The sequence below is a fragment of the Hippocampus guttulatus genome, chromosome 15 (assembly GCF_054856545.1).
Source record: "Hippocampus guttulatus isolate MCC_2025c chromosome 15, RoL_Hgut_1.0, whole genome shotgun sequence".
Taxonomy (NCBI): Eukaryota; Metazoa; Chordata; class Actinopteri; order Syngnathiformes; family Syngnathidae; genus Hippocampus; species Hippocampus guttulatus.
Window position 1 is genome coordinate 6,051,361 of NC_141275.1, and position 18,461 is coordinate 6,069,821.

The following is an 18,461-nucleotide window of genomic DNA, read 5'->3' on the forward strand; positions in this document are numbered from 1 at the left end:
AACAGTGGCCCTAGCCCGGTGTTACGATGAGAAGCTTAGGATACAAATGGTCTGTGAAGGAAATATTTGGTTGTCGACGTCAGTATCCGATAACAGGCATTGGGTGTATGTAGTTAAAGCTTCCAAAAATGATAAAGAGGTGATGCTATGAACACATGGACACCTCTACACCGATGAGAATAATTTATCGATATATTTATAATTTACACAAATTATAATTACTGTTGTTAAGAGAGGTGTGAGGTAATCAGTCTGATTGCCTCCAACTACCCCTTTTTCTTTCTCTCTCCCCTTTGACAGCACTGTCTGGCTGTTCTGATGTTACTAAAATGGTTTTCATATTATGTTGCATAAAACTCAATTTTTATAGCTCCGTTGGCATATATATAAGGCTCAGTAAAGGAGAAAACGATGGGTCAGACTGACATTGGTCTCCAAATCCTTTGCAGGACTGAGGTGTGACCTGGAATGAGCTTTTTGTTTCATAAGCACACTGCATACTGTCCTCATGAGAATATTTCCCTGATCAGACCTGATGATTTATAAGTATTCATCAGGCCTATACAGATATAATGTACATTTAACATCGACACAGAGTATCAAAGAGTGATAAAGAATAAAACACGAAGAAATGAGTGACTCGGTATGACCTTGTACAGATGAAACGGTGCTTGAATGACAGAAACGTTAAGAATACTTGAAAATCAGCGCCGAATATGACTTTCTAAAGGTTCTAGATCATTTACTCAGACTGTGGCTGAAAAAAACAAAACACTTTAGTGCACCGGTGTCAAAGTCAAGGCCCGGGGGCCAGATCCAGCCCCTCACATTATTTTATGTGGCCCGCAGGAACAAATCATGTGTGTCAACTTTCATGATTCTTGCTGAAATCTGTACCGAAATGTCAAATCGTCATGGGTAATAAATAACGTTGAGGTTTTGCACCGGCCCTCCGAGGGAAGCCGTAAATCCAAAGTGGCCCGCGACAAAAAAAAAAAAAAAGAAGAAAAAAAAAGGGTTTGACACCCCTGCTTTAGTGTGATTAACTTTGCTGTTTTCTGTTGTGTTGCAGGAAAAAGGGTGGTGTCAAAGTGTATTGTACTCCCCAGGAGGCAAGCATATTAATGAAGGTAGTGTGAAGTGATGGGGTTTAAGTGGAACAATGTGCTGCACGGATTTTGAATGGGAATAAATCCTGCCACAGTGAATCAGAATAGTTTATTGTCATTGTGCCACAAGGTGCAACAAAATGGAACAGATACAACTCGTCCAAGAGAAATAGAAAAACAATGATCAACAGGGGCAGACAGAATGAATGTCCGCCGAGTCGCCTTTTACAGCGATCCGTTTTCGCAGATGAAAAAAAGAAAAAAAAAACACAATAAAGTAGATGTAGGCACAAATATTTTAAATCAAAGCTGACCTGACGGTGGCATATGTGGTGTCAGTTTATGCAAGGAGATGGGACTCCAAATTAAGGACTAAAGCCTCAAAGGCAAAAAGCAGCAAAAGTGAAGAGAAAAGAAATGAGGAACTACAAATCCTCAAATTGTTTCATGTGAAGGTAAAGTGTTCAAGAAAATAACCAAGAGGAAAGTCAGTTAGAGGAAGCCAGATTTAAAAACAAAAACAATCCAAACAAAATCCAAACTAGTCAGTGCACGATGATGCCTCAACCTGGCCTCGATCCGATCCTCAGCGGAACCGTCAAATCACAGTAGACGTAATTTTATAAATATTAAATCACCAGTCTCAACACGTTTATTGCCAAATTCACCACATTACAGCAGCATGGCGAAAAAGGGCACCAAGCCCAAGAAATAAGAGCTTTTGAATTGTTATGGTAAAAAAGAAAAGCTCTTAAACATGTGAACAAATAACCAGAAAAGACAACCACTTATGTTGGCGAAAGCAGGAGTACTCGGATCAGGACAGAGAGTGTGAAAGAGTTAAGATCTAGGAAGTTAAGGATGAGATAAATGAGGCAGTCCGGGCCGCAGTTGGAAGACAGGAAGAGGAAAAGGAAGGCGGAGCAATAGGAGAGTTGGGCAAAGTTCAAGGAGGAAAAATAAGGATAAGCTTCTCCGGATAATGCAAGAGGTCAAACAACAATCGGTAAAAAGAGAAAGTCTTAATTTTGCAGCAACCGGGAAGGAAAACAAACACTATGACCTCAGATACAGACACCCACTAGCTAGATATATTGAACCAGCTAATTTATTACCGATATTAATAAAAGGGACACCGCGACAATACATACATGCAACAGTTGAGCTGGAAGGCTTGATCTCCGAACTGTTTGATGTCCATGAGGGGGCCACCTAACGGATGGGGGTGTTTGAGGAAGGAATATTCGGCCCTTGGAGACATCAATGTTGTGTGGGCACCGGTGATGGGAATACCAACAGTGCAGAAAATGCTACATCTAACGGGACACCAAGGGAAATGGGTAATAATAATAACAAGAAAAAAAATAAATATTCCATTTACGTCGTGTTGTGTCGGTATGTGTTCACATGACTGAGACACTTAATGGGAAGCAAAATAGAAAAGCTTTTACAGGCTTGCCGCCCAAGGCATCCCATTTTGTAATGACGGCTGAGATATTGAAAACTACCATCCATCCATCCATCCATTCTTTACCATTTATCTGGGGTCGTGTTGCTGGGCAGCCCTTTTAGCAAGGAAGGCCAGACTTCCTCCTCCCCAGCCACTTCTTGCAGCTCCTCCCGGGGATCCCAAGGCGGCCAAGCAGAGGAGAGCTGGTTTCCACATTCCGATTCAGCAAAACAGCGATCATTTATCTCTCGAGCATTAATGAAAAATTCACCCGTTCAACAATTCCAGTCGTATTTGACCAAATAGAGTACCTTGAAAAAGGCCATCCTTCGGCATTTCCAACCGGATTATCTTCCAAAGCCAATAAAAACCCTCGTGTATTGACCTTGTAAACATTATTGAACCATTTCCTGTCGTCCGAGTCGTGCTATTGAGTCTACTGGCTGTGGTTTGGATGAGACGAGTTGGTCAACATGGACACAACCAAATCCTTTGAGGTTCTGTTCCGATCCCAAGACCATCAGCTAAAACAGCTTGATGAGCAACTCACCCCTGGCCGCCTCATAGCTCACCTTAGTCAGTAAAAGTTGTTGAACTGTGACTGCTGTTGTTTGAGTTATGTTATTGAATCCACCTGTTGCAGTCATGAGAGGGTCTCTGGGCACATGTATGACTGATGTGCGATTTACATTCTGTAGAGGGACATAGTCCAGCTGTAAATGGCGAAAATCTGCAAGTAATTGACGCCACCCGAAAAAGGTATACTGGACTGTAGATGCCATAAGATAGCAGCAAAGAACTATATTTGTCCAAAATGAATCCCCTCAACTCATTTCAACAGTTGATTGGCACTAAGATCCCACCAGGTGGCGCTTTGGCCTGAGAACCAAACTGAGCTGGCAATAAAAAAACAAAACAATAGGTCAGCAAAGAACGGAGGCTAGGTACAGCTAAAATAGCAGCGAATAGGCGAATTTGCGATTAACAAACAGCAAATACTATGTGTTCAGTGTATTTTTGAAATAGCCTAATCTAATGTACAGTATTATTATTATTATTGTTGCCACCAAAATATGGCTTGATGGGTCAATGTTATTTGCACCGAAACACTGAAATGAAAGAATGATCGTGCTCCTGAATCAACAATTTACTTGACTCAAAATGTATTTTTCATTTTTTCGATTCACTCTCATTTAGCACAAAATCTTCATGGAGTCCTGAATTTTTTAGTGTTAGCATTGTTACAGGTAAATGCAGTCAGATTAAGAAAAATAACTACAACAAATAAAAACCCTCCAACATTTATCAGGCAGGCAGTGAGGTTTGAGCACCGAAAATTTGTATAACTAATCTATCTATTCAGAACAATACACGTTTGCTTACAATTTACTGGACATTTGCCCTCAAAGTTGTTTAGTTTTGTGTGGTCGAGCATGAGACAGACTCAGGCTACCATTCTTACAATTAAAAAAAAAGGATAGAATGACACTGAGGCCATACCAAGTAAAGTGTAGCTGTTACTCAAGTTAATGGTTTGAATATCAAATGATTATAGAAAGGCTACAGAAACATTGCAGTCAGGGAAAGACAAATGCTACTGAGTCACAGCACGACAGGAAAGTATTTCCACTAAAAACAAGAGAAGGTTATTTACTGAGTGATTCCAGAGAAGCTTGGCTTAGATACAAATCCTACTTTAATCCCCAACATTAACCTAAGCACAAGAAGGTCGCAATAATAACTCCTGATGCTGTGAATTATGATGAAAAATGAACTTAATGTCAGATGGTGTATTTTTCCAATAAATAACTTGTTTCCAAGCATAACCCACATAACATATTTTCAATACCTAAAATGTCTGAAAGGTTCTTCTTCCAGGTTCATACAGTGAAGAAGACTAAACCAAAGCAGTGAAACATCCACTCAGTTCGAACGCCTTTGGTATGCTAACTTTGCTGTTGATTTGATTATGATAAGTGAGAAACCATAGCAAATGAACCATTTATACAGTTGGACACAATTGATCTTGTATGGATTGTGAATGGTTTATTTAGTCAGGAATTTATTAAACTTGTACTATAGCAACATGATCAGATCTAGATGTTAGAAGCATGAATGCAAAAATACACTCATACAGCTAATACTGAGACGGATTCAAACATTTACAAAACACACTAACAAGGCACAGTAAACTTCCATTCGAGGTAAACAAGAGATAACTCACCAATATAGAAACAATTTTCTCATTCTTTGTTTATTTCAAAGTATTTACATGCGCTCTCCAAGAAATAGTGGAGAATTTGTAAGGGATTTGGACATTCCTATGGATATTTTGTCGGAGTAAAATTTGATAGAATTTGAGATTGATTACAAAGGTAAATACTTTACCCCATGTTCAAAACTATAGACAAATTGAACGGTTTGACCAGTGTTTTCACGCATATATCTTTCCAAATTTTTGAAGACACACGGCAATTACAAAATAAATTTAAGAATTGTCCTGGACTCACTCCCATAGAAGGTGCATTTGTCATCTGTGAAAAGTCAATGAACTTGGAAAGTGAATATGCAAGGATAACTGTTGCGTCGTATTTTAGATTAAAGCCCTAATTTTATTTGAAATGCAGAATTGAAAGCGACATAACCATGTTCTTCGTCAATTTGTTGTGTAACTACGTTCCAGTAGAATTTACTCCGAGGAGAAATTTTATTATAGCGACATGAGTACATGCATCTTTATTTGTGCGACTCTTCTAATTGTAAAAGAAAATGTTTGAGTCTATATATATTGATGTGTCAGATTATATTAGCTCAAGAAAACTCTGAGGAACAGCATTTAAACCGCGAACAAGCCAAGCCAAAGAAAATGTAATAGGCTGTTATATGACGTCAAACTCATGCGACGACGTTTACCTCGTGGACCTTTTTTTTCAATGTGAGCAAAACAACCGCAGTAACGCCTGGAAATACCTTGTCGAGAGTATGAGAACCATTTTCGCTCTCATGTGTTGACACTCTCTAGCCTTAAGGACGCGACAGCGAGTGCTCTTAGGAAATCGTGTTTTCTAGATCATGCCCTACGATACCGACCATCCTCCGGCTAAAAAATTCAAGCCGGGGTCCGTTTTCTTTCGCCTCGACAAGCAGAAACCTGGTATGCTGCTGCCTGGGAAGGCAAAAGCGACCACCCCAATTGATGTCCAGAGGAAACAGCTTCCCATTTACCAAGCGAGGGCTCAGCTTTTGAGCCAGCTAAGACAGCTCCACAATGCTATTCTGATAGGTAACGTGTCACCTCGCACACGCTGTTGTGTAGTGCTGTTCACAGTAACCTTCGTTATTGTGCTTGTCATGTCTATGTCTTGTGCCAGCCATCATATATTTTTTTTGTTAAATTGTCCATAGCTAATTTAGCATTTTTTTTTTGTTGCTTAATTCACAACATGAGCAAAGTTATGTGTGTAAAAATCAAGAAACATCTTTACCTTTGTACTGAAGTACGTTTTAGAGTGCACCTTTTGTTGTCTTTTGGTCAAGTGCATGAGTTGAATCCGGCTAAAAGGATCCTGTCCGTGTGTGATGTCTCAGCACATGTACTGATTTTTTCATTTTACAAGACCCGCTCTGTGTTATCAGGCGAGACCGGCTCAGGGAAGACCACCCAGATCCCCCAGTATCTGTATGAGGCTGGGATCGGACGGCAGGGCCTCGTTGCCATCACTCAGCCCCGTCGAGTGGCTGCAATCTCACTGGCAGGCAGGGTGGCAGAAGAGAAGGGGACGCAACTTGGCAAGCTGGTATGTCCCCTTCATCCATGCAAGCATGACCAGATTGATCACAATTTTACCATATAACGCACTGGTAATGTAAAAAACAGAAACACAGACTTATGCAACAAAAGCATTGGAGCATATTTTCTAAATATAAAAAGCCACCCTATGTCGTCTTTGAGGTAAAGGGAGAGAGAACAAATGGTAACAACCAAGACACCACTGGTTTTTCCATTTTATTTTGAATAATTACTTCTTCTATTTACAACTACAACCATCTCCAGGTGGGCTACACCGTGCGTTTTGAGGACGTCACATCCTCCGAGACGAAATTGAAGTTTATGACTGATGGAATGCTCTTACGCGAGGCCATTGGTGACCCCTTACTGCTGCGCTACACTGTGGTGGTCCTGGATGAAGCTCATGAGCGCACCGTGCACACAGATGTCCTGTTTGGAGTTGTCAAGACAGCTCAGCGCCGGCGCAAAGAACTTGGCAAGATTCCTCTGAAAGTATGTTTTTAAATGGATGAAATTGTGTCTTTATGTAGTGCCCTATGTATTTTTATAGGAGACATGTTTGACTTATTTGTGGACTTTTTTTCATAATATAAAACAGCAGGTGTCTTAAAAACATCTCTGTGACTTGCTTCTGTCAAAATTCAGGATCAAGGACAATAGTATAGCTTAGCTATCCTATTTCATATCTTGTGGACATCTTCTCATTTTAAGCATCCCATGCAAGTGAAATACTGCTGCTGGGCCAGCGGTGAGCCGCTTTTGTTATCATGGTGAGCAAGATGTGGCGCATGGACACATTACCAAAAACAAAATGCCTCGACCGCATTTAAAACTCCACCAAGCAATCAAGTATGTGCTACTTATCAGAAGCGAGCACTAATCTGTGCATTTATGCAGCAAAACTTAATTCCACTCTGTTAACGTTTTGGCTTTTACATGATAGCATGGGAGTTCCACCTTTTTGGGATATGGTTATTGGCCATTACTTAAAAGTGGCTTTGGCTCTTCGCCCGCCCTAGCTTATCCTGTCGCAGCCAGACGCACTCTTTGTGAAGGCGGGGGTTATGCAATTGTGAGTAAGTGCAGCATGTCTCATTCCCAGACACATTTTTAGAAATAGGCAAATGACAAAAGGTTTACTTGGATGTTTAATTTCTTCACACTTGGTCACTCCAGTGACCCAACTATTGATATACAAGCAATTAAAATGTGTTTTTTTCCCTCCACAATACGTGCTATTTAAGTTAATTTCCTGTGAAACATGGCCCTTTTGTCTCATTGTTTTTTCTGCCCAGCTCATCGTGATGTCAGCTACAATGGATGTCGACCTGTTTTCGGAATACTTCAACAAGTCACCTGTACTTTACCTGGAGGGCAGGCAGCATCCCATTCAGATCTACTACACCAAACAGGCTCAGTCCGACTACCTGCAAGCTGCTCTAGTCACTGTGTTCCAGATACATCAGGTAGTCTCCACTGAGGACATGATAAAATAAACAAATGAATAAATAGGTAAATAAATGAGGAAGCATCCTTTTTTTAAAAAGATGAATTATAGTCTCAATTATTATTTAAATGACTTCAACAAGGGTTAAAAAAAACCAGAAACATTTGTATGTGTGAAATATCCATGAAATATGAATGCTTAAAATAAAAAGGGGACCTTGCATTATACAACAGATATTGAAATGAACTGTCATTGTGTGCCATGAGACTACATTTGATCATGCCTAGTCCATCAAAATTAAAATTAATCACACTATCACACGCAATGGAAAAAAACTAATGAATTCTAATTCAAGCAACATAGAAAATGGGTTTCTGATGGAAATGGTAAGTCTTGCTGGAAATCTTTATTTAATCAAAACATTTTCACGTTATTTTAACATGTGCGTCTGCATTTTCTGAACTGTCAATTTGAAATAATCTCTTGTTTTTGACCCAAGGAATAGAAGTTAAAACATATTTTTATTTATTATTAAAATGATCATTAGTTCCAACCCTACACACGGTAAACATAAAAAAAATACCAGTAAAGACTTTTTCCTGCGTATGTGTATATATATATATATATATGTATATATATATATATCCATCCATCCATCCATTTTCCGAACCGCTTGATCCTCACTAGGGTCGCGGGGGGTGCTGGAGCCTATCCCAGCCATCTCCGGGCAGTAGGCGGGGGACACCCTGAATCAGTTGCCAGCCAATCGCAGGGCACACAGAGACGAACAACCATCCACGCCCACACTCACACCTAGGGAGAATTTAGAGCGTCCAATCAGCCTGACATGCATGTTTTTGGAATGTGGGAGGAAACCGGAGCACCCGGAGAAAACCCACGCAGGCCCGGGGAGAACATGCAAACTCCACACAGGGAGGCCGGAGCTGGAATCGAACCCGGTACCTCTGCACTGTGAAGCCGACGTGCTAACCACTGGACTACCGGGCCGCCCTATATATATATATATATATATATATATATACTGTATATATAATGTGTGTGTCATCGTTCGCTACAACAGTCTCGTCTTTGCTCAGGAAGCACCTCCATCACATGATATATTGGTCTTCATGACGGGCCAGGAAGAGATCGAGGCTCTAGCAAGGACATGCCGGGACATTGCCAAACATTTGCCTGACAATTGTGGACCTATGGTAGTCGTCCCTCTGTATGCGTCACTGCCTCCGACGCAACAGCTCAGGGTCTTTCAGGCAGCTCCAAAGGTAAAGTCACTGGCAGAAGAGTGAAAAAATCGAGAAAGTGACGATGTTTTTTTTTTTTTTTTTTAAATGTGGCTGTTAGATGCAAAATGGATATTAATTTAATTCATGCCATTTGATTCTCTTTCCGTGTTCCAGGGTTGCAGGAAGGTTATCTTGGCAACCAACATAGCAGAGACGTCAGTGACAATATCTGGGATCAAATATGTCATTGACACAGGAATGGTGAAAGCCAAACGTTTCAATCCTGGTGAGATAACACTGTCGCCAGTCTTGTGAGGTCATTCACTGACTATGACTCACCAAATGCAACATGCTTTGCTATGCTCTATTCGGTGTATGTTGGTTGTCGATTGGCTCTCAGACAGTGGGTTGGAGGTGCTGGCTGTGCAGCGGGTTTCCAAAGCGCAGGCGTGGCAACGAGCAGGCCGGGCCGGCAGGGAAGACTCAGGAATTTGCTATCGTCTCTACACGGAGCAAGAATTTGATCATCTCATTCCTATGACTGTGCCCGAGATTCAGAGGTAACCTTTGTTTGTTCCGTTTTTGTTTTACAGTTAATTTAGGGCCAGTACACACTCGAAGCTGAACATTTTCATTCAGGTCAAACTGACCCGAGTGGCCTGTTGTTTTCAAAGGTGTAACCTCGCCAGTGTGATGCTACAGCTCATGGCTCTAGGGATTCAAGATGTTATGAATTTTGATTTCATGTCCAAGCCCTCCCCAGGTAAGATGCAACAGGTCATGAGCTGGAAAGCATTTCCGGACCGGCCTGTAAGCTTCAATTTCACCACACCGTTGCAGATGCCATTCGCTCAGCTGTGGAGCATTTGGAGCTGCTGGGGGCTGTGGAGAGGAATAACGGGCAGGTTCTCCTCACTGCGTTGGGAAAAAAGATGTCCAGCTTTCCCCTGGAGCCAAGATATGCCAAGGTAGTACTGTTTGAAATGTTTTATACAACCAAGGGGTGGGTATTCGAAGTGACATGCAAACATTTACCGGTATATTTGATTTGACTTGGCTGACAGAAAGCACATCAGAGGAAATTGTTTGGCAAATAAATTCTGTTGACGATTCTTTTTATAATCAAGCATGAACTGCCTTGCTTGAATGAAAAAAAAAATAGCGAACCCTGATTCTCAGAGGTAAACCTCACAATCAACTGCAACAACTCCCAAGTACTCAATAAATAAGTATAGTTTCAAGATATAGGAACATCCCCGATAATCTTGTAGCTGCTGTTAGTCATTAGCTCTTAAGATCCAAAGTTGCATATTTGATATTTGTGCAATTTCTGAAAATGAGAAAAAAATTCTAACATTCCAAAAACGTGGGCGAGAGAATGAATGACGGTTCGAATTCGACTGAGCAAAAATATTTGAAAAAAATGGCAACTAGTTGTTTGAGAGATACGATGTGCTTTTGGGTTACTCTTTGTGTTGCTTTTGAGCAAGGCAACAATGCATATATTGTTTTGTGCGTGTGTTCGGGCCAAAGCAGTAAAAGTACGACTTTGATGTAATGCCGTGGCATCTTGGGGACGAGGAACTGTGTTGACGTTAATTTAGGAGCTTCATTTAGACCAAAGTAGTGTTTTACAATCATCTTGTGGTGAATTGCAACCATCTTGTGGCAATTTATAGGTAAATAGAAACCTTTTCGGGGGGCGGGGTGTCAATTACTTGTGGATTTGTACTATTTGCGGCATGGCCCACCCCCATCCCTCCATGATCAGTGGGGTAACACAACTATGTACTTTATGTAGCCTCGTTGATTTGACAAATTGCCCACAGATGATATTACATGTATGCTCCCAGTTTTTGACACTTTAATGTTTCGCAGACCATCCTGCTGTCCCCCAACTATGCCTGCTCTGAGGAGATTTTAAGCATCGTGTCTCTGCTGTCAGTGGACAGCGTGCTGTACAACCCCCCGGCACGGCGTGAAGAGGTACTTGCTGTGCGCAAGAAGTTCATGTCCAGTGAAGGAGATCACATGACGCTCCTCGGCATTTACAGAGCATTCAAGAAAGTCAGTGGGAATAAGGCAAGTATTGTTTGTTAGGGCTGCTTGACAGTTAATCAGACTTCACCAAGATACTTGATGTATGAATGTTTTTTTTTCTTTTCTGTAAAGGAATGGTGTCGCGAGAACTTTGTCAACAGCAGGAACATGGGCTTAGTGAAAGACGTCCAAAGTCAACTCAGAGAAATATGCTTTAAGGTACATCTCCACAAATCCTGATGCAGAAATTCCCCATCTACAATATTTCTAGTTTGCTATTTGTTGATTTTGCAACCTATGTTCTGTTAATTAGATGGGAAAAACAAATTTTCTATTCGATTTGCGTTTCTGGGCTCTTTCTGTCATGCTTAGATGCCACAAAATGTCTCCCAAGCATTGTGAGGATAAGTAGATCAGAAAATGGATGTATAAATATTTATGCAATTTCTGGCTCTAGAGCACAATTACCATCTCTAAATTCCTCCAACAAACATGCAAACGTTTCAGCCAAGTGGTGAAGTAGGAAGATAGTATCTGAGAGGAGTTGATTGCTGAAATGAAATCATGAAAAGTAAATTGATAAATTGCAGGGAGAAATATGGAATGGAAATAATAAATTGCGACAGGAGAATTTACACTTGAATAAGAAAACAAGCCACAGTTCAGGATGTCAAAGAAGAAGTCGCGATGGACTAGGCATCCTGCCAGAATGAATTACATCTACTGGACAAAACTTTGAGGCCGTTGACAATTGCCATTCTGTCCAAAGAGTCAAAGAAGACAAAACGAAGATCATATCTGAAGTGTTTCCATTACTTAGATGTCAGCAGCCGAGAACAGGAATAATGGGTCCATCTTAATGGCTGGATTGACGATAATGGAGGCTCTGTCAGTGTTATTTTACGCAAGTGAACAGTGTAAATGGCTTCAAGTACCGCATAAGCCATTTTTTGTTGTTGTTATGAACAAACTATTATTGCAAACCAACTTCATCGCAAATAATACTTTCCTGAAACCATTTGAAAAACAATTTAACATGTTTTAGCATGCTTGTCAGGGTAATTATATGATCTGATCTGAAAAAATATATATGTATCATAACTACTGTAACTATGACTGTTCTGTTTGGCTTATTACAGCTGAACTTAAAGCTGGAGTCATGTGGAGCGGACACAGGGAAGGTTCGCCAATGCCTCGCCCACGGGATGTTTGTCAACGCTGCGGAGCTTCAACCCGACGGCAGCTACTTAGCCCTGGACACCCACCAGTCGGTGGCCATCCACCCTTCGTCTGTTCTTTTCCAGGCGAAGCCAGCGTACGTGGTGTTCAATGAGCTGCTGCACACCTCACGTTGCTACATGAGGGACTTGTGTCTGGTAGATGCTGATTGGTTGCTTGATGCAGCACCGGAGTACTTTGGCCGCAAATTGCGCCCGACCAAGAGTTAACCGTTTGTGTTTAGTGCACCTCCCAACCCCAGAGTTATGTTTTTATATATATGTTCCGGTCAATGTCCAAAAATCAGGTTACACTGGCACTGAAGCAAAGGAACTCTGTTGTAAACTAAGGACCGCCGCTCCGTGGGACTATCATAACATCTTTTGAACACCTCCTTAGGTCATAAGAGTGCTCAAAAAATCATATTGTAATACTGTATATAGTGATGGTTTACACTACATCCCACTTGAGTCTTAAGGTATCACTGCAGCATGAATCTGCACATTGATGTCTCACAACTCCGATTTGCCAGTTTTAGTAATCCCATTTTGCAAAATGTTCGGCTGCTTAACAGGGATTTGTTCTGGGATGTTAGAAATGTCTTCTCGTTCGCTTGTATTTTAAAAGAATATGAATCGCAGTTTACCGTCAGTTTATGTATTCTTTGCTGTGAATGTCAGCCTATGTAGAATAGAAATATTTGGAAACCAAATGTTGACAAGCTTCCAAAGAAAGTTCATGTAAGACTAAACTAGGCCTTGTATTGTATTGATTTGATACAAAGTGCTCTTGAAGAGCTTTTACATATGCATTGGCTGTAGTTGATTCAGTCAACAAAGTATTTAAAAATGTTAACGTTTTGACAATTTGTTGTGGCATGTAATATGAGCTCGCTTTTGTAATATCTGCACCCACTTGGTGCATGCTTTTTGACATATTTTCCAAATACTGTATTGGCCCGTCAGGGGAAGATGCATGACAGCATCTGTTGATTCTACCTTTTGATATTCTCTGTAGGTAGCTCAGAAAATGTATGCTATGCATGGAGAAGAAAATTACAAGAAAATATCTGATGACTGATTTCTTTTGCACTTTGTAGAAAGTAAATCACAACTTGTGAACGTTTCTTTTGTGATTTTGTACACTTGGGACTCAGGATTGTAAGATAAATACCTTCAAATATTTTTACACTATGGAACCATGTAAGAACACCCGCGTGTACTGTTCTAATAAAATGACTGCATTTGACAAGGTTATTTGCCTTTTGAGTTTGTAAACGCATTAACTCAGTCCGAGCTAATGCTGTTATTTATTCTGACGTCACGTCAAGAGTTTGAACCAACAAGGGGTAAAAACTACCCACACTGATGAGTTAAAGCTCCTATTACTGGAGTACGAGGTTATCCGTTTAGTGGTGTTTAAAAGTAGGACTGATTCTATTCACCAACATTTTCTATGAAAAAGAAGCCACCGTGATTTGCTGTCGACCAGACTGGGGTGTACCCCGTCGTCTCTTGCCGGAATTCAGACGGTGTGACTTGAATGAAGTCAAGTGCTATTCAAAACGGACGGTTGAAACAAAACTTGCTTTGATGCGAAACTTCTCTAATGTGAGGGTTGAACACTTTAGACTTCAAAGGTGATGTCATAGTAATGTTTTGTGAGAAGGGGGATTGGCGTGAGTTGGGACTAAGATATTTATAAAGTAAAGAGGCAGGAGAGCTGCAAGAGGAGTGAGTTGAGCTGACCAAAACGAGGTATGTAATTGTTACTTTATGAACATTGCCCCCGAGATTCTGTTTGTGCCAACAACAGATATCGACAGATTATGATGGTGATATGGGAGCTCGCATTAACAACGCGACGGGTTGCAAGCAGCTGTGGGGATTGCACAGACATGTGACGGTGTCACCATATCGAAACAAAGCTACTCCTTCAGAAAATGGATATGTGTTTGTCTTCTATTTGTTGTTGTTGTTGTTTTTTTTAGCAATCTGCTGTGAACTTTTGTAAGAACCTAAATTTCCCGTCTGGGGATCATTATTTTATACGAAAAAAAAATCCTTGTCAGAATTGACAGTCAGAAACTCCTCCCCAAAGACCACACTGACGTCAGTTTGGTGCCTATACATAGTGTCCTATTGAAATAGTGATGTCACGACTCCCATCACTTTCATTCCTGAAGAAAACGAAATCTGATGGTACCTTCTTCAAATCTCTGTGCAAATACAGTTTGTCAGAGGTGATTGCCACTAAGCGCCCGGTTGACAGGCTCTTCTTAAATTGGAGTGGGACTCTTGTGGTGGTTGAGCTTCAGGCATCTCTATTGGGATGGCGCATAATATATCTAGTAACGCACCACATACAGAACAGTGGAACAAGTCACATAATCTGAGGTAAAACAAATGTCATGTTAATTTGATTACCTCGGTGTGTGTGTGTGCGTGTGTGTGTGTGTGTGCGCGTGTATGTGTGTGTGTGTGTGTGCGTGTGCGTGCGTGTGTGTGTGCGTGTGAGTGTGTGTGTGTGTGTGTGCGTGTGTGTGTGCGTGTGTGTGTGTGTGCGTGTGTGTGTGTGTGTGAGTGAGTGAAGAAAGCGGACACGGATGCGCACATGCACACAGGTTACTGCTGGGGGGAGGTAGTAGATTTTAACAGGATGGTTAACAATATGATTATTCACACTAATAATCTGAGTCAAAGTTCCTTAATGACCAGTTATAATGTAAGAAAACCCTGCTCACAAAGATGATGATTTGTAATAGCCAAGTGTCATCAAACGGCATTTAGTCTTAAACCTATGTGCTCTTGGTACAGTACAACAATTTTCAAAGTTACTAACGGGACATGAATGCCACATCAAATATGGCAACAACGTTGACGTGCAATTTTGTGCTAAAAGAGGGCCTTTGGGTTTTCTGCTTCCTTTACGTCAGTCATTACTTCCGGCGCATCGGGCATACGTTACGACAGGTCAATGTGTCCTTCCATACACGTGTGTTGCGGCGTCCGTGTGCAGTAGCCACAAAATTTGCCGAGTCGGAAGGGTTCGTCGTGTCCCAATTTTCCAACATGCTCAAGTCTGTTGTCCGTGTGGTGGGAGCCGCTCTCCGCCTTCCGACGGCTTCCACGTCCACGACACGGGCTTTGCCGCTCAATTGCCCGACATTGTGCTCGGCGAAAGCGGCTACGGCCAGAACCTTCACCCGCTCCCTCTGGATGATGAACGGCAACGGAGCGTCGGGATACAGGCCCAAACTGTTTACGACAAAAGTGTTGAATCCTTCGGCGTCGTGTGGATGCGGTGCAATGCACACAGAGGGTAAATAGCATGTTTTAACAGTTGATGCAAAGTTAAGTGTGTGCCAACCGGTGTAACAACGTGTAAAGAGAGCATTAATAGGATAATGGCGCAATTTACAACATGCTTATTGGTAAAACATCCACAATATACTTATTTGATGGGTAAAAAAAAACATTTGGTCGTGGTGAACCTTTACAGTTCGTGGTGATATGCTAACCATAGTATAACTAGCTGGTCAGCACTCAAGCTTGAATGAATGCGTTTACGACCACTTCCTGATGTCTTTGTACATTAATGTGAGTGGTTCATGGTAGTGAATCATTTCCCAACCTTCATTCCAAATTATGTTTCATTCAAAAATTTTAATGGTACACCACCAAAGAAATGTCACTACTGTACATCGGTAGTGTGTGCAATCTCAAAGATCAATTAATTTACATAAGACTAAAATTATCAGACAGATGAATGATTCCAGTGATACAAGTGTCGTTTTCCTGAGACGCATATCAAAAAAGTTGACTCTTTGAAACTGGTGAAAATGGGCCAATTTCTGTCTGTCTGAATAGGGTTTGAGATTTTGAGTGTGACCTTTTTCGTTTTTTTTTTGACCTTTTGACTTTCAAACGTTCCTAAATTTCTGAGCCTTGATTATACATTCAAAAGGTTTCTGTCATTTGAAAGTTTTGCTAAACACATAAGCGACAATATGATGAACTTTGTATAATTATAGAAATCTAAGTCTTACAGAATACTGGTCAAGAGGATATAAATAAGGTGGTTTAATTTGGCACTCAAATATGCATAGATAAAACGACCAGAATGACCAAAGACAAGTTCTTATAAAACAGCAAGAAATAAATATAGCCCAGTTGAGAAGGATTGGTCATGGATAAAGTTCATGTAGTTACAAGAAAAGGCCTTGTCATTGCAGGCCAGAGTAACATCAAGGTACCCAGCCCACCCCCCAAAAAATGTGTGTGTGGATCAACACATTTGGCATCAAATTTGGCAGAAACAGAAAAAAACCCCACTACTCATACTCTGAATGCACAGCTGTGGTTGTCAATGGTGCGGTTATGCATCGCGATCTAGTCACGTCAGTCATCGTAAATTGTTACAAATCAGAAAAATCTGATATAAAATATCACCGATTTGTCCCATGTATTCTTTCCTATTGCAGGTGACAAGGCATTTGGGGAATTCCTATTTGATGAAATTAAAGAGGAGAAAAAGATTCAGAAAAGTGCAACTCTACCCAAGATATCCGGAGGTTGGGAACTGTCGATGGACGGTACCGAGGCTCTACTTACAAAACGCGTTGCTGGAGAAAAGTACGCCACCTGTTCCCTGTGCTTTCTGCTGTCAGAGATCTGTGATTATATTCACCTTTTTTTTTTTATCATCCCCTCGCAGAGTCACTGTCACGTTCAATGTCAATAACAGCATTCTTCCAAATTTTGCGGATGAGGCAGATCAAGGAGAGCAAAAGTCAGGAGAAGAGGTATCAAAGGTCATGATTTTCAGAGATGGAAAACATATCTACTTCGGACTAGTACTTTAATGTCCAGTTTTTAAATAAGCATCCCGCTTGTCCTTGCAGCCTGAAATTTTGTCCACGCCCAACTTTGTTGTCGAAGTTACGAAAGAGGCTGTAAAGGAGACACTGGTGATTGACTGCCAATTCCTTCAAGATGAGGTACACTCAGCCAACACCACTTTGAACAAAAGAAAAGTATCAGCACAACTCCCAATTGTCAATGATCTTATTGTTGATCTGTTTGGGCTAGCTGTCACATGGCGAAGAGGAGGAGAGCGACATTTTCGGCATCTTTGAGGTTAGCTTCCAGCCAGAAGGGGATACAGAGTGGAAAGAAACCAGCTACACACTCACCAAAGACTCTTTGAATGATGTGAGTTTCTGCACAATGGCTTACCCTGATATATTTCACAGTTTCTTGTTAAAACCCCACATTTTCCTCCTGGTCCAAGTCATAAAACTATTTCATTTTAACACAACCAATAACCCCATTTTTGTTTTTTCAGTCCCTCTATGATCACATGATGGACTTTCTGGCTGACCGGGGTGTCGACAACACCTTCGCTGATGAACTTATGGAGCTGAGCACTGCCATCGAGCATCAACAGTACATCAAGTTTCTGGAAGAACTCAAAACCTTTGTGAAATGTAACTAATCTTATTTATAGAGTCGTGGTGTCCATTTTGGCCGGTCCCACATCCACTTGCAACTAACGCAAATATTAAGAGTACTTAAGGATCAAAAGGAATGTGAGTTAGGTGTATCATTAGACGACAGACATGTTCCGGAGGTTAATTAAATCTATTGTTTTTGTAGGTCAAAATGCAATTAAAACGTTTTCCAACATCGAGGGATCATGTACCTGTATTCTTTTGCGTGAGTTAGCTATTAAAGTCAATTTGCCAGTCAGGTAATTATCCATTCATTCATTTATAGACTCGGAGAAAGTTCATAAAGATTTAATCACACAGTTCAGTTGTCCATAGATAAATAGATGAGATTCAGTCATTCCGTGTATTTGCAGTGTAGTGTGTACAAAGTGTTAGGATTAGTTTAGTCATAAATACATGCACGGAGACAAGACATGACATGACAAGCTTTCAAATCAAATGAAGAACTGCGATACTCTTCATTGTGCAGCAGGGGCCCTTAAAGAGTTCAAATGAAGGAAATGGAATGAACCATTGGCTGATACATCAGAGAGAATGTCTCATTGGTTCATGAGGAGGCTTCACTTTGCCTCATCACTGCTAAGGCCAGAAATATAAGACCATCAAATATCCATGATTGAAAATTATTCCAAAGCCACTGACCGTTCCTAA

At 41.0% G+C, this 18,461-nt stretch overlaps 2 protein-coding genes across 4 annotated transcripts; both read left to right on the forward strand.

Annotated features, from left to right (window-relative positions):
- Nucleotides 1-1,059: 1,059 nt before the first annotated feature.
- On the forward strand, nucleotides 1,060-13,554 carry dhx33 (DEAH (Asp-Glu-Ala-His) box polypeptide 33). Of its 2 annotated transcripts, XM_086130241.1 has the most exons (13): nucleotides 1,060-1,130; nucleotides 5,707-5,842; nucleotides 6,196-6,356; nucleotides 6,614-6,841; nucleotides 7,645-7,815; nucleotides 8,894-9,079; nucleotides 9,215-9,326; nucleotides 9,441-9,600; nucleotides 9,715-9,803; nucleotides 9,881-10,008; nucleotides 10,919-11,122; nucleotides 11,213-11,299; nucleotides 12,220-13,554. In XM_086130241.1, exons 1-13 carry the CDS (start codon nucleotides 1,125-1,127, stop codon nucleotides 12,526-12,528), a joined length of 1,977 nt encoding a protein of 658 aa, XP_085986367.1. In that variant the 5' UTR covers nucleotides 1,060-1,124; the 3' UTR covers nucleotides 12,529-13,554. The 2 variants fall into 2 exon arrangements, with proteins under 2 accessions (XP_085986367.1, XP_085986366.1); XM_086130240.1 differs by lacking the exon at nucleotides 1,060-1,130 and having other exon boundaries at nucleotides 5,469-5,842.
- A 1,703-nt stretch (nucleotides 13,555-15,257) lies between these two features.
- c1qbp (complement component 1, q subcomponent binding protein) lies at nucleotides 15,258-17,989 on the forward strand. Of its 2 annotated transcripts, none has more exons than XM_086131990.1 (6): nucleotides 15,258-15,619; nucleotides 16,782-16,932; nucleotides 17,015-17,111; nucleotides 17,202-17,297; nucleotides 17,389-17,511; nucleotides 17,645-17,989. In XM_086131990.1, the coding sequence occupies exons 1-6, from the start codon at nucleotides 15,370-15,372 to the stop codon at nucleotides 17,792-17,794; spliced, it is 867 nt and encodes a 288-aa protein (XP_085988116.1). In that variant the 5' UTR covers nucleotides 15,258-15,369; the 3' UTR covers nucleotides 17,795-17,989. The 2 variants fall into 2 exon arrangements, with proteins under 2 accessions (XP_085988116.1, XP_085988117.1); XM_086131991.1 differs by having other exon boundaries at nucleotides 17,015-17,102.
- The last annotated feature ends 472 nt before the right edge of the window (nucleotides 17,990-18,461 follow it).

What these genes read in the sequence shown, in the direction of transcription:
- dhx33 (XM_086130240.1), top strand. Translation starts at nt 5,632, where the DNA reads ATGCCCTACGATACCGACCATCCTCCGGCTAAAAAATTCAAGCCGGGG. An exon ending in CTGTGTTCCAGATACATCAG is followed by an intron (nt 7,816 to 8,893) that starts GTAGTCTCCACT and finishes GTCTTTGCTCAG; the next exon opens with GAAGCACCTCCATCACATGA. An exon ending in TCTTTCAGGCAGCTCCAAAG is followed by an intron (nt 9,080 to 9,214) that starts GTAAAGTCACTG and finishes TCCGTGTTCCAG; the next exon opens with GGTTGCAGGAAGGTTATCTT.
- c1qbp (XM_086131990.1), top strand. Translation starts at nt 15,370, where the DNA reads ATGCTCAAGTCTGTTGTCCGTGTGGTGGGAGCCGCTCTCCGCCTTCCG. An exon ending in CAGGAGAAGAGGTATCAAAG is followed by an intron (nt 17,112 to 17,201) that starts GTCATGATTTTC and finishes TTGTCCTTGCAG; the next exon opens with CCTGAAATTTTGTCCACGCC. An exon ending in CCAAAGACTCTTTGAATGAT is followed by an intron (nt 17,512 to 17,644) that starts GTGAGTTTCTGC and finishes TTGTTTTTTCAG; the next exon opens with TCCCTCTATGATCACATGAT.